Source organism: Mizuhopecten yessoensis, unplaced genomic scaffold (genome assembly GCF_002113885.1).
Source record: "Mizuhopecten yessoensis strain PY_sf001 unplaced genomic scaffold, ASM211388v2 scaffold3689, whole genome shotgun sequence".
Lineage (NCBI taxonomy): Eukaryota > Metazoa > Mollusca > Bivalvia > Pectinida > Pectinidae > Mizuhopecten > Mizuhopecten yessoensis.
Window position 1 is genome coordinate 198,208 of NW_018405170.1, and position 13,330 is coordinate 211,537.

Genomic DNA, 13,330 nt, shown 5'->3' on the forward strand with positions numbered 1-13,330 from the left:
CGATTGGTCAGGTGGTATTTTTACTTGAGACCAATCAAACAGCTATCTTTGTGCCCTCAATTTTGCAATGACATATACCAGGTGTGCAGAGAGCAAAAGTGAGCATAACCCCTGGTGTCGAGGATGGTACGCAGGTGAAGCCACCAAACAGACAAATAAAAAATAAAAATAAAATACTACCTCGTAAATTATCTTTTGTTTTTTTCGCAATAGAACCCGGCAGTTAAACTGTTACGTATTTTGTCGACAATCCTGGGCATGTACCCTAGTGTACAGTAGTGTACGTAACGGCGGTGTGTTGTGATTTAACTGTCGCCAACTTCCGTTTTACTAAGCGACTGTATAATCACGATATACCGCCGCCAATCTCAAAATACAGCAGGGTTATATCTTAAATGTGTTAACACACGTTGGTAGATTAGGGAGTCTAACACACTCCTCAATAAGTATTTCACCTTGAAAACAACAATCACTGGACCAAATAATACTTTCCTTTCTTTCTTTTTTGCGCTGAATATACAGATTTCTTTACAAAATAATTTTGAACTCTTTTATTTGAAATGGAAAGTGTCACATTCTACATACAGAGATTTACAATTGTATATCTGGTATTACATATATATTCATGTTTATTTCATTTGCGCACGACTTTTACAATTAGTTATGGAGTTATGCGTTCTCACTTCTAAGAAAACTGATATTTCCACGCTAAACAGTTACGAGTTACGGAGGGAGAGAAGACACCAGATCCCCGTGTCACACGCTTATCCTTCAGCTTTCTCTATCCCTTCCCCACAATCTAACCACGTCACATATTCGCCTTCCATAGAACTGGAGGCTGGTGCTATAATATTAAGAAGGGAAAACTAAAGTAATATTCATGCATCCTATTAGTTTCTCAATTTTGCTGAATTACTCAATTATCGACCGAACTGGATATCGTATTTTGGTGTATAATACCTCTAAACAGTGTTCACCAAAAGTCACTTGAAATGAATATACAATACATTATATCGCTGTTAGCCTCGTTATCGGGTCAGTAATTTCCTGAAATGACTCGCGGGTTCGAGTCCTACATGGGCTAATCGCCAGGTACTGGTCGCAGGTCGGTGGTCCACCACCAAAACCAGACTCGTCCTTAATAACCATAGCTGTTAATAGGACGTAAAACACAAACAAACCAACCCTTTCTTGATCATCTAGCGACTGGTCCGTCAGCAACAATCATACAGATATAGTTTATTATGTTACACTACTCATAACTCAAATCTAAAGGAACTTTATTGTCAAAGGAAAAGTGATACAATTAAAATCTTTATAAAATGTACCAATTATAGGATATTTGAGAGATTAAAAGTCCTTGATACGTACGGGGTGTAAACCGTCCCCCTACACCACTCGAGCATACCTCCTCCTCCACCTCCTAAAGTTCCGGGTACCCGGAAGGTAGTCATCCTCCTCCTCCACCTGATGGAGGAATCATTATTGAAAACCAATCACAGGTCGAACAACCAGAAAAGCTTGTAGATCCGCCTTTCATATATCAAGTATCTCGGTATTCGTGGCTTGTCCGTTAAAAATTTCAACAAATACGTGACCTGTATTTGTCTTATTTGTCGCATAGACGTGTCACTTTCCCTTTGATCTAGCTATGGTATAACCAACCTATTTTACACAGTTTTACTAATACCATATGGTATTAGTGAGGCTCCTCCCCTATACTGAATACAATAGAATTCTCCATTCTCATTGTCAGCCAATGAAAGTGTACAGTGGCCAATTAGTGAATGTTAATAAGATATCGACACCGTGGGAAATAAATACAAATACAAATACAGGAAGTTCAAACACATTTTATTAAGCAACATTGTTGCAAACAATTCAACAAATTTCGCCTTTACAGACAGGTTCCACGGTCCATCTTTTTCCCGTTTTGTAAGTTAAAGTCTTAGCATAAACTGGTACCAGTCGGTCTTGTAATTAAAAGACACGTGGCAATTGTGAAACACATTTCTGGACATATTAGAAATACAGCAAATGGAACATGGTCCTTTTCTGTAGGCATGTTAATATTCACATTAGTAGGCTTAGTATCTGAGTTACCATTTTTACATGTAGCGCCCTCAATTTTTACCATTTTCTCCTTCGGAGGGTCCAAAAATTTGCTCACTTCTAACAGCGGTGCAGCACACAGTCTCTTGAAGTTTGAACTTCTGTGCTCCTGTGACCAGTTCGGGACATTATCAACTCTTAAAATTGTTACGTGTCACTTTAGGCGACAAGTCGGTTACATCATAGGCCTCGCAATATGTCAGTTATCGNTCAGCCAATGAAAGTGTACAGTGGCCAATTAGTGAATGTTAATAAGATATCGACACCGTGGGAAATAAATACAAATACAAATACAGGAAGTTCAAACACATTTTATTAAGCAACATTGTTGCAAACAATTCAACAAATTTCGCCTTTACAGACAGGTTCCACGGTCCATCTTTTTCCCGTTTTGTAAGTTAAAGTCTTAGCATAAACTGGTACCAGTCGGTCTTGTAATTAAAAGACACGTGGCAATTGTGAAACACATTTCTGGACATATTAGAAATACAGCAAATGGAACATGGTCCTTTTCTGTAGGCATGTTAATATTCACATTAGTAGGCTTAGTATCTGAGTTACCATTTTTACATGTAGCGCNTGTTCTTGTTTTGTTTCGTGAGATTTCGATAGGAACAATGTAACGAGACCTTTTACAAACTGTACTTGCATCAGCTGGCTTAGTTTTCAAGGGGAATGTCTTCAAATCTTAGGAAATTCAAAGACATGAATGCATATATATAATAATGGTTAATTTGTGTACGTTATTGTAGATGTTCAAATAAATTTAACTACTATAAAGGATTTTAAAGGATTAATTAGTGAAAAGCTATGAAAGAAAAGGGTGGGATATATGAGGATAAGGGATCACATCACTTGGAAAATATGTAACGTATATGTTCACTTTGGTCACGTTTCTGTTTTGGTGCATTATTTTCCCAGATAAAATCGACTTGGTTATGTGAAAAATTGAGATAGGTGCATATATTTGAACACAAGTGATCATTACATCGATTTAAATTTTGTTTTAGTGATAATGTTAAGTAGCACGAGTTTAACACTTGACCACTATAATGTGTAACGTATCTGTTGGAATGGTAACGTATCTGTTTAAGTTTTGAATGGGAGTAACGATTGAATAAAAGTGACATGTGCTAGCGTACACATTTTTTGCAGTATAAGTTAAAACCGCCTTGGTGTTTAATTACGCCTCGAGCTTTTGTGAAGTTGTTTTAAAATATAAAAGTTTGTTATAAATTTACTTCTTCAAACTGTGTGAACAGATACGTTACAAGAACAGATTATATCCTTGTTTTAATGCAACATACCATAATGATTTTTGTCTTCTCAAATATAGATCAAATTACAAGTAGTTAATCAAAATAAGTAAAAATAACATACCATTTCGATTGAAGATGCTGTAAAATAGTATTTGCATCTCTGGCTGGCATGGTAACATATACGTTACAACATGAAACTCAACTTTAAAGAGATACAGGTAAGGTAGTATCTTTGTATTATTGCTGAAGAAAGAATGCTTTGTACTGTAAACATGCATTAGTCGATGAAAAAATACTTTTCTAAAACTAAACCCATGAAAACTGTTCAAAAGTTTGAAGTTCCGAATGAAATAAATATTGTTTTTGAATACATTGGTTTTGCATGATTTCCTATTTCCTATGCCTATTTTCATATACGATCAGAAAAACGTGTTAGCATTTGTTGTAGAAATGTGTGTTTTTATGACACAGTCTATCTTGGATTCGCGAATATGGTAAATTTGAAGATTCAAAACATTTAGTTTTGAAGACGTACTGGATCACGTGTCTGTTTTACTGACAATGACCTGTTGGTAATAGACACGTCTGTTTTCAAAACTGGTGAATAGTAAACAGAACCCTTTCGGTTTATTATCCTACACATGTTTCTCTTTTGAGAAAAGATAACAAAATGTTCACAATACAAAGTTCATTTTCCACTTTTGCTGTTTATGTATTGGCGCATGATAAGTGAGAATGAACGTCATAGCATATTATCACCAAAATTTGTTTTATGATTGCGTTATGTACTGTAACATTGAATCAAATTATTTTCAACGACTTCGTCATTGCATATCGGCCTTGAAAACAACCTAAGTTAGAAATATGCATGATCCACGTGGCAAGAGCCAAATCCTTTATAATTATATTTCTATAAGAGTTACCTCCCATCTACCACAAACCTATCGACTATAAAAAGAAGAAAATATAAATTAAGGTAGTTATTTTTCATTTGAAATTAATTAATACGATAAGACACAACAGAAATATTTGATTATATTTTTACTCAAATAATAAAGTACTGATAATATCTTGTTATTTCTCCTTCTTTAATCCCTTTTGGCTAGCAAAACTTGAACTTGTATTTTCAGTGAAATATCCTTAGAAACATATCTTGCCTTTTTTCTAAAAAGTCTATGATCAGAATATCACATATAAAAAAATGCCACCTGTCTCCCATTTCTAATAAAGTCACCCATGGTGCTTTGGAAATATTTACATTGGGGCTGATGAGGCAGGGAGGTGTCAACCCAAGACTACTCCCTTCTACCACCTGCCGATGTTTCCGCATTAGACTGAAAGAATATAGGTCTTGTTTATTTTTGCTGTGTATATTTACAGTATGGCATACATTCTGTTTGGATTGTAATAAATGAATGGAAAAATATGTCATTAGTTGAAAAAATCTTGTTGTGATTATAAAATTATCTTGAAACGGAATCAATGATTTAAATGTCACAAATGGACTACTTGCGCGTAGGAATATTTATTCAACATGGCGGAATATATGTGCATGACAAACCTTCTAAATATTTGTAAGTATATACCACGTCTGCTACGCAGCTTCTCTACTGTTGTCAGAGAACAGGGGGTTCACTGTTACATATCATTGTTCGATAGCGTTGTTGTTTATACAATGCTTTATTATGCAGGGTTGCTTACTGCACAAGCATTGCAGGTTTTGTTGACATGGTCCCCTGAATACGACTTCAGTCATTCGCTAAATGCACTGTCTGGGATAAAAACAAGCTCATGACCACGCATCTAATGTTTAGTATACCTACGTGTCGTATTAGTGCATGGTAGACCTGGTACACTTGGATACCTCACTCCCTGTTGTATTCCTGTTTATTACATTGTTGACATTTTGCTGTCACACAGTGGCTAATCAAGATTTCAAAAATCCAGTACAGAATATTAGCTATTTCAATCGTTATTCAGCTGTTTCTGATGCTGACAAAATAATTCTGAGTAATGTGTAGGATTTATATGCTATCTGGCAATGCATGCGTAGAATACATCTGAAATAGGTGGGTCAACACTATTTTGCTGCATTGATGAGATCCAGCATTTTGCATGATGCATTGCTGTGATCTAAAGTTCACTGTCAATGAGTCATTATTTACAATTAGTCTGTATTCTGTCCTTTTCAATTTTAAAATGTTCATGGCAAAGAAGTTTGCCAGGAAATAAAATACTGGGAAGTTTTTGCATTTATCACGTGAGGATGATCTGTCATAGTACTGTGAAGGATTGTCCCTCGTTTGAGAACTTAACTGTGTACTATACTTTGACCAAAACATTCCCATTTTACAGAGATAGCCTAGAATGAAAACACCTAAACTGCAGTGTAGCAATTGTCGTCAAAAATAGGTCTTTCTAGTTTCTAGCAATATATTCACATATTTTTTAATAGTACAATAACGCACATTAGTGCACACAAAAAATCCCACACCTAGTTTCTTGTAATAATTGACAAAAGCATACCATTGCGTAACTCACAGGGTCACGTTACGAAAGGCTGAAATACACATATGCTTTACTGATACGGGTCACAACACAGTATGTTTATGTGTGTTGTGACCCGTATCAGTATAGCATATGTGTATTTCAGACATTTGTAACGTGACCCTGTGCACCATATCACCATTAACAAACTATTATTATGTGATAAAATACTAAACAAATTTTGTATTAAAAACCGTACAGCACTGGATTTGGTAATATGTGAAGTTATTAGAATATATTAATCTGGAAGCTTAAGTAAAGTACAATAATTGATTTCAAATTTCGAAAAATATCTTGCTTTCAGAGGTAATTAGCTTACATAAATATTGCAAAACAGCATGCAGAAGTTTTTGAATGGATTTCTAATAAATCCAGTTACTGTTGATGTAAAGAAATATTGTCAAATTGATCATTATCTTGGATTCGGTTATAACTTTGCATTTAATTTCATGGACTATTAATTATGAACTAAATGATGTAATGAATTACGGATAAAAGCTTTATTTTATGAAAGCTACCTTATGTAAATACAAATTATCTTCTCAAGGCTACAGGGAATTTACATATCAATGGCACATACACAATATTTTGCCAATTTCTGCAGCATCCATCTTTAGTTGAGTATGTGCAATCATTTTCTTTTTATGTGTATTTCAGACAAAACCAAAGAATTGTAAGCAGTTGATTTTCCTTCCAAGATGGCGCAATGGTAGAACTCCAAAAGAACACAGTTTCCTCTTTTGGCTGAATTCTCAAGTGGCTTGTGCATGCACAGCTTATGTAATTGGAGCTTCGATTCTCAGAGATGCAAGATGTGAAATGAATATACTGAATACAGTTGTAACAAATGGTATAAACCTAGTTAACTATTTATTGGGTTGAGCATGGCTGTCTCACCCTAGTGTGCTCTCAACACTACAGAAGAACTATAAGTAAGCTTTAAACAATTTAACAATTAAAATATTTAAAACCAAACAGGATTAAACTTTATTTTTATTATAAATACTGGAACTAATTGATAAATAACTCTCCCTGCAAATCCTATCATGGTACATTCATCGAAAAAATCGTTTTTAATGTAGATTTTTATTGAGAACTGAATAGTCAGAATTAATGATGTTCAACCAACCCTGATCTGCTTAAAGTTCATGATGTTACACATTATGCACATGAAGCTGATTTCTGGTTGATATTTTATGCTTTGATCCACAGACTTGAACATTTGTGGACTAATTTAATTTCTTCAAAACTACGCTGTAAAATATACATTTGTCATTCAGACTTCATTCAAAATGCTAATTAAAATTTGAAGAAGAAAAAATATAAATTTGAAATAAGACAGATGCATAATATTGAGACAGCAGTTGAATTTTATCACATTTATTGATAATTATTGATTTATTGACACAGATAATGGATGAGCGACGAGTTGCAGACTACTTCATTGTGGCCGGGTTACCGGAGAACCCTTTGCCACTGGAGGAGTATGCAAATGAAGCGGTCATCAAACCAACCTACAAACAGGACCCTATCACAGATATAGGTGTCATCAACAAAACCCTCGGAGAGAAGGTTCCTAAAGGGTTCATCTGTCTGGATAGAACGGTGGATGGGTTCCCCGCTGATCTTAACCATGGTAGCCTACGCTGTGCTGAAATGTATCTGTGTTACCGCAGGAGTAGGGAGAAAACGCCACTCACAGATGTTGGGTAAGGTTGTTAAGGCTTGAATGGTATTTTTCAAATGTCATGACTTCATAATGAGTAAAGATGTCAGCTGTGACAGTTCATAGCTATATATATAGACAAAACGATATGAAAGATCCGTCTTGGAATTAAAAATGTTTTCTGATTATGCAATATTTTGTGCATCATCAATGAAACAGTATTAATGGAACAGCTCTATATATAGGTAATGATCATATATACTTGATTAATTGTGAATCAAAGCCATTCCCTGACTTGATGAGTCCAGCCAAGTGACACATTGACAAGCATAAGGACTATAACTACAATTTTTACAAACTTAGTGACATTGTTCATTTATTATGACCAGTATTTTCATTTGATATGCTTTAAACATGCCATTATAAATGATAATATATATATATTGTTATGTGTTTACAATTGTATGGTATGATCATCTGTAAAAGTGCTGCATGACCACCAAAATATCAATGAAAAACCAACAATATCAATTAGAATATTACAGGTGTCTTGGAAAGTCAATATTAGGTAAATTTGCTAGCTTGTTGCAGTGTTGTTCTTGTATAAGACTTCGTTTGGTACTTGCAGCGTATTGTATGAAGGGAAAGAACGTCTGATGTCAGAGTGCGAGGTTGTACATACCACGCCGTTCGGGAGTCCCGCCAATGTAAACAACAGCAGTAATGGTCGTACGTATATCACATACCGCAGAGCCCGAGACACGGCTGCCAGCGACACTCTGGCTGTGGTGGATATTTGTGTTATACTCACCAACAAGGTAAGGCGTCATCATACCTGATTTCTCTGAAACACCTGGTTCAATTTGTTATAAATTCAGTCCAGGGATTTTTCTAGGTCATTTTGGATAATAAAAATAATATCATGCGTTTTATCTCATTTTAAGTGAAAGCTTTAAGGAAAAGTTCTCACTTCAAGATTTCCAAAAATCTAGGAAACTGAGTCTTAGTGATGGTAGATTGTTGCTATTTTTGCCATTTATAAAAATTTGTACAAAATTGAATTTTCACCATTTACAGTTCAGAATTTCCCATTGTCATAGACCCTTTGAATATTGATTAAAAATTCCCTGCAGTAAAATAAAAGGTCAAATAATTAGTAAATTGCAGCAAAATGAATTTTAATATTTTATTCCATTGAATGTGTTTGGTAAATGAAAAATGTAAGATTTTATTGCAGAGACTATACTGAATCTGTTTCGTAAAAGTAAAATATTACGTTTTGTTACAGGGAGAAATTCCACCTCATGCTTACCACAGAATAGAGAAGAATCTAAACAGAGGAATGGTTTGTACACAAAAAAAAATCTGCTACTCAAGGGTTTCATTTATGGGCAGTAGCCAGTAAAAATATATGCCTACTAGAGATAATTGACCTGCTACTTTCATGAAAAAATGCAAGAATGGTAATGGGGGTATCATGATTATACTGAAATTTAATGTCTACTTTGTGTTGGATACATGCAATTTGAAATCTTATTGAAGTCCCTGGCTACTGGAGAAATTTCATTTTCAGTGTTTCTAGCTAAATTGATTCTATTCCTATTTTCCTTTTCTCTCCTCTCATTCTATCTTGTTGTTTCCCCATGTCACCTCTGTGTAGTCCCATGTCAATGATGTCACCAGTGGAGTGTCATACCACCATGACCAGGCTAGAGTATTTCTGTAAGATGACATTTAAAATTGCCTTTGAGTGCCCAATCATTTGTGCACATTGTGGTGATTTGAGTAGTTGTTGATCAGAACACAATTCAATATGACAAGAGTACATGTATAATTACATATTAATCTGCAGGCGATATGAACTATTTAACAAACGAAAATATTAGATGATGACTTAATGCCTTAAGTCTTTAACATTTAATATGTCATTTTCTAATTGGTTTCTATGTTAATTTACTTTTTCTAGCCAAATATTTTCGGGACTTTGTTTGACCCCCGATTTTGATCAAACTTCACAGCCCATTAGAGAGTTATCCAGTGGTTCTTCTCTTTTCATCCCAGGATGAAAGTTATGCATGTCATTATATGGTAATGCATACATACCGGTAGTAACCAAAAACTTTTCGTAAATCTAATTCCAAAATTAATTGCATGGTATAGACGGTAGATAATCTAACATAGACCTAATTCCCCATCATATATAATAATCATTAGCCTACAATTATTCATTGGCTCTTGGAACACAACTCCCTTCACTCCATAAAAAGTAAGATTCCTGTTATAAATGTTATTGTTGTAGGTTGTTGTTTGAAGCTGGACATTGGTGGTATAGATTTTTGTTTGTTTGTAGGTCGGATCAGATGTCTACCTGTGCTACAAAAAGGCGATGACCAAGATGGATGTCCTGGCCTATCAGCCATGTAAGATTGGGGATTTATCTTAAGAAAATACTTTCAATGCTCACCATAAAATATTAATCTATTGAAATATTTGTTCTTCACCATAAAATCCATATTCATAAAGTTCTTATTCCCCTTGTGGAAATACTATTAACAGAAATGGCTTAAGGCAATTTTCTTATCAATATATATCTTCAATTTGTACCCATTTCCTGAGAGATTTGCTATGTCTTGCAGCTTGTTTGGACCGGTACCCGAGAGAGGATCATCTGAGTTTCCCACTACCAGAATCAGTACCCCTATTCTGTCTACCTATGGGGGCCTCCATCGAGTGTTGGTCCGCCAAGGCCCAGCATCCTCTGCCCGTCTTCTCCACATTTGTTCTGACAGGGTCAGCTGGAGAACAGGTACACACACTTAATGTAGTACTCACGTGAAGAATTAAGTCCATTGTCAAACATTTACTGTTAAAACCAAATGATACGCCTGTATCATAGCTTGTAACCTTACATCATAGCCTTCACATCAAACAAACCAGTAAGAAATCCTTTGAGTCACATGGACGATCAGTCGTGACTTTCTGATGATGAAAACGAAAAATGTTCAGGCAATCTTCTAGCTTTTATATATTCATAATTCAACAGGGAGACAGATTTTATTATTTTAATTGCTTTATGCTTTATTATTATTGAGTTTCAACACTGAGCAGAATGAGCTATACTATTGGCAAAATGAAGTTTCATTGATTTTGTGTTCAAGCTTTATGGTGCTGCTGTGACATTTTATGAAGAATTTCCGGAAGAAAGACTCACAGATCTACAAAAGCGTCACCTTGGCCTGAAGAATAAACACATTCGGGAACAGTACCGTATCCTAAAGACTGTCCATGCTCACAAAAGTATTTGTTTGCTTTCTCATTGGCCCTTCTTTGATGCTTTCCGCAAGTTCTTGACTTACCTGTACCGTATTTCCATCACCGGGCCCCACTCGGTTCCTCTGGAGAGGTAAGTTATCGATAGTTCAGATAATGTTTCTGATAGCTGACATAAAAGATACTGATATATGTTTCAACCTTATTTATAGCACAAAGTCACTCAAATTAACCAACTTTGATGACCATACTTGTGTTACGAATAGTCAATTTTATGTGTGATCTTCTTGATGTTGTAACAACAACTGAAGTGTATTCTTCCTTTGCCTGGTAACCAACATATAACAGGCAGAAATATTATATCTAAAGGACGGCCTGCCTAGCAAATTGTAAATGTAATTGTGGGCAACTTGGCTAAATAAAAAGACACTTCACGGAAACCCGATACAAATTAAAATTGTTTATTGAGCAGAAAAAATATTTGTTAAGAAATACTGAACCAGACTGATTTGGTTTCTAGATTTAATAGAATCAGATTAATTTGTTTGTTTAGATCATATACTGATTTGTGTGACTTCCTGTTTCAGACATATTTCCCACTTCATGTATGATGTACCGTACCCTTCTCCTCAGAGGCCTCGTATTCTGGTCCAGGTCAGTGACTGTCTCAACGAGGCACCAATAGACAATAATATAAATAACTTGGTTTTCCTACAGAATATATAGTATCTCATCATGTATCATAAAACTGGAAGTTTCAGCCCTCGCATATATATATTATGGCAATGACCAAGTGTTATAATTTTTAAGCTAAAATTCCCTTATTGCAGTCATAATGTGGGATGTTTTCATTTTTCAAATTCTCCCAAATTGATATTAACTTGAATATTGAAGTTATTTTGATAAAACTTCTGGCACATGTCACTACCACCTGATGGTGTTCTAGGCCCTGATTATGCTCATGTGTGAAGGAGGACATGTATTGTTTTCCTGTATTTAATCACCATGGTGTATACTTATCACAATAGCATACCTTGTTGTACATTAATTAACAGTGGGGAGTTGTCTTATGATAGAATTGACTTCCTGAATTAATCTTAATGTATAGTAACAGCTGAACCAGAAATATGATAGAATTGACTTCCTGAATTAATCTTTATGTATATTAACAGCTGAACCACGAAGCCCTGTGTCTGTCTATGCCATCGGATTCTCCGTTACCACAGAGGTGAGTAGTAGGCAACATCAGCAATCTATCCCGCATGATTTTCTCACATGACGTGTCAAGGTAACTGTGAATATTTGTGAAAGCTCGTTTTCTTATCGGAATTTGTGTTCGGTAGACAGTTTTTACCTTATAAAATCCATTCACGGCAGAATAAAATGCCATAATAAGCGGGGTCTACCTTTGACCATATCATAATAAATGATATTTTTTTGCTTAGTTAAAGAAGGAAAAAATCGGTTCATGGGGAAAATATCATAATAACCGATATCATAATAAGTGGGTTACACTGTACCAATGTTTTTTTGTTGAGTTGAATTTGCAGAAAACCAAAACAGTAACAGTAAATATAACCATGAAAATTGCCTTCTATACATTTTTTCATTGTATTAACAATTATTCATTCATGAAAGGAGAAATGTGTTGGAAAAGAAAGTTTGTGTCTGTTATAGCGGAGCTTCCTATATCACAATGCTGAAGAACCTGGGTCCGGAGAACTGTATGAACCTACTGCTACACGTACTGGTGGAGCAGAAGATCCTTCTCCATTCCTTACGGCCCGCTGTTCTCACAGGCGTGGCAGAGTCTGTGGCCAATGTAAGCAGTCAACACTAGAATATTTACTACATGTCTTACAGAACTGATTAAACATCTATTGTTAGAATGTTGGTTAGAGGGTTTAGATGTTTTTGTATGTGATAAGGCTTAAGATTTCTCAATTCATGATGGTAAATAGTGATTAATTACACTTTACTAAAACAGTTCTCAAAGAGATCCTGTCTGGTCATATATCGTATCACAGGATATCCCCTAGAATGAGACTGTAATCTCAGAGGGTAAAACTAAGAAGTCGTCTGTCACAGGTGTGAGAAATGAAAATAATGTAATCTTACAAAAGATAAAATAAGTATGAGAATGATAGACTTTCTGACATCCTTTTCTGATATGCAAAACTATCTCCTCGAGGGATGAAAATAACTGATGAAGATTTAACAAGGTGGTGTCAAGTCTTGAATAATGCAAAATATCATCCCATGATTGTTTCAAAAAAATTTCAATCAAGATATTAAGCGATTAATTTTACTTAATGTTGCAGTGGTATAAGACGGATAAAAAACCTCTGAAGGACTTTTGATCAACATGAATCATTTTTAAGTGAAACTCTCACTAAAACCGTTCAAGATGAGTGAAATGTTTTGATTTTTGAGATCTCTTTCAATGCCCAATTTAGAAAAGAATCACCTTAGTTTC

General features: G+C 35.1%; 1 protein-coding gene across 2 annotated transcripts in view; it reads left to right on the forward strand.

The window, feature by feature from the left end:
- Positions 1-4,889: 4,889 nt before the first annotated feature.
- Positions 4,890-13,330, forward strand: part of LOC110447941 (C-myc promoter-binding protein-like) — a 39,866-nt gene continuing 31,425 nt past the window's right edge. For both annotated transcript variants that reach the window (XM_021493932.1, XM_021493934.1), the window contains exons 1-11: positions 4,890-4,945; positions 6,576-6,850; positions 7,329-7,627; positions 8,213-8,402; positions 8,873-8,929; positions 9,935-10,004; positions 10,221-10,390; positions 10,743-10,987; positions 11,442-11,508; positions 12,027-12,082; positions 12,532-12,676. In XM_021493932.1, the coding sequence (XP_021349607.1) occupies positions 7,332-7,627; positions 8,213-8,402; positions 8,873-8,929; positions 9,935-10,004; positions 10,221-10,390; positions 10,743-10,987; positions 11,442-11,508; positions 12,027-12,082; positions 12,532-12,676 (1,296 nt within the window). In that variant the 5' untranslated portion in view covers positions 4,890-4,945; positions 6,576-6,850; positions 7,329-7,331. The remainder of the gene's footprint in view (positions 4,946-6,575; positions 6,851-7,328; positions 7,628-8,212; positions 8,403-8,872; positions 8,930-9,934; positions 10,005-10,220; positions 10,391-10,742; positions 10,988-11,441; positions 11,509-12,026; positions 12,083-12,531; positions 12,677-13,330) is intronic.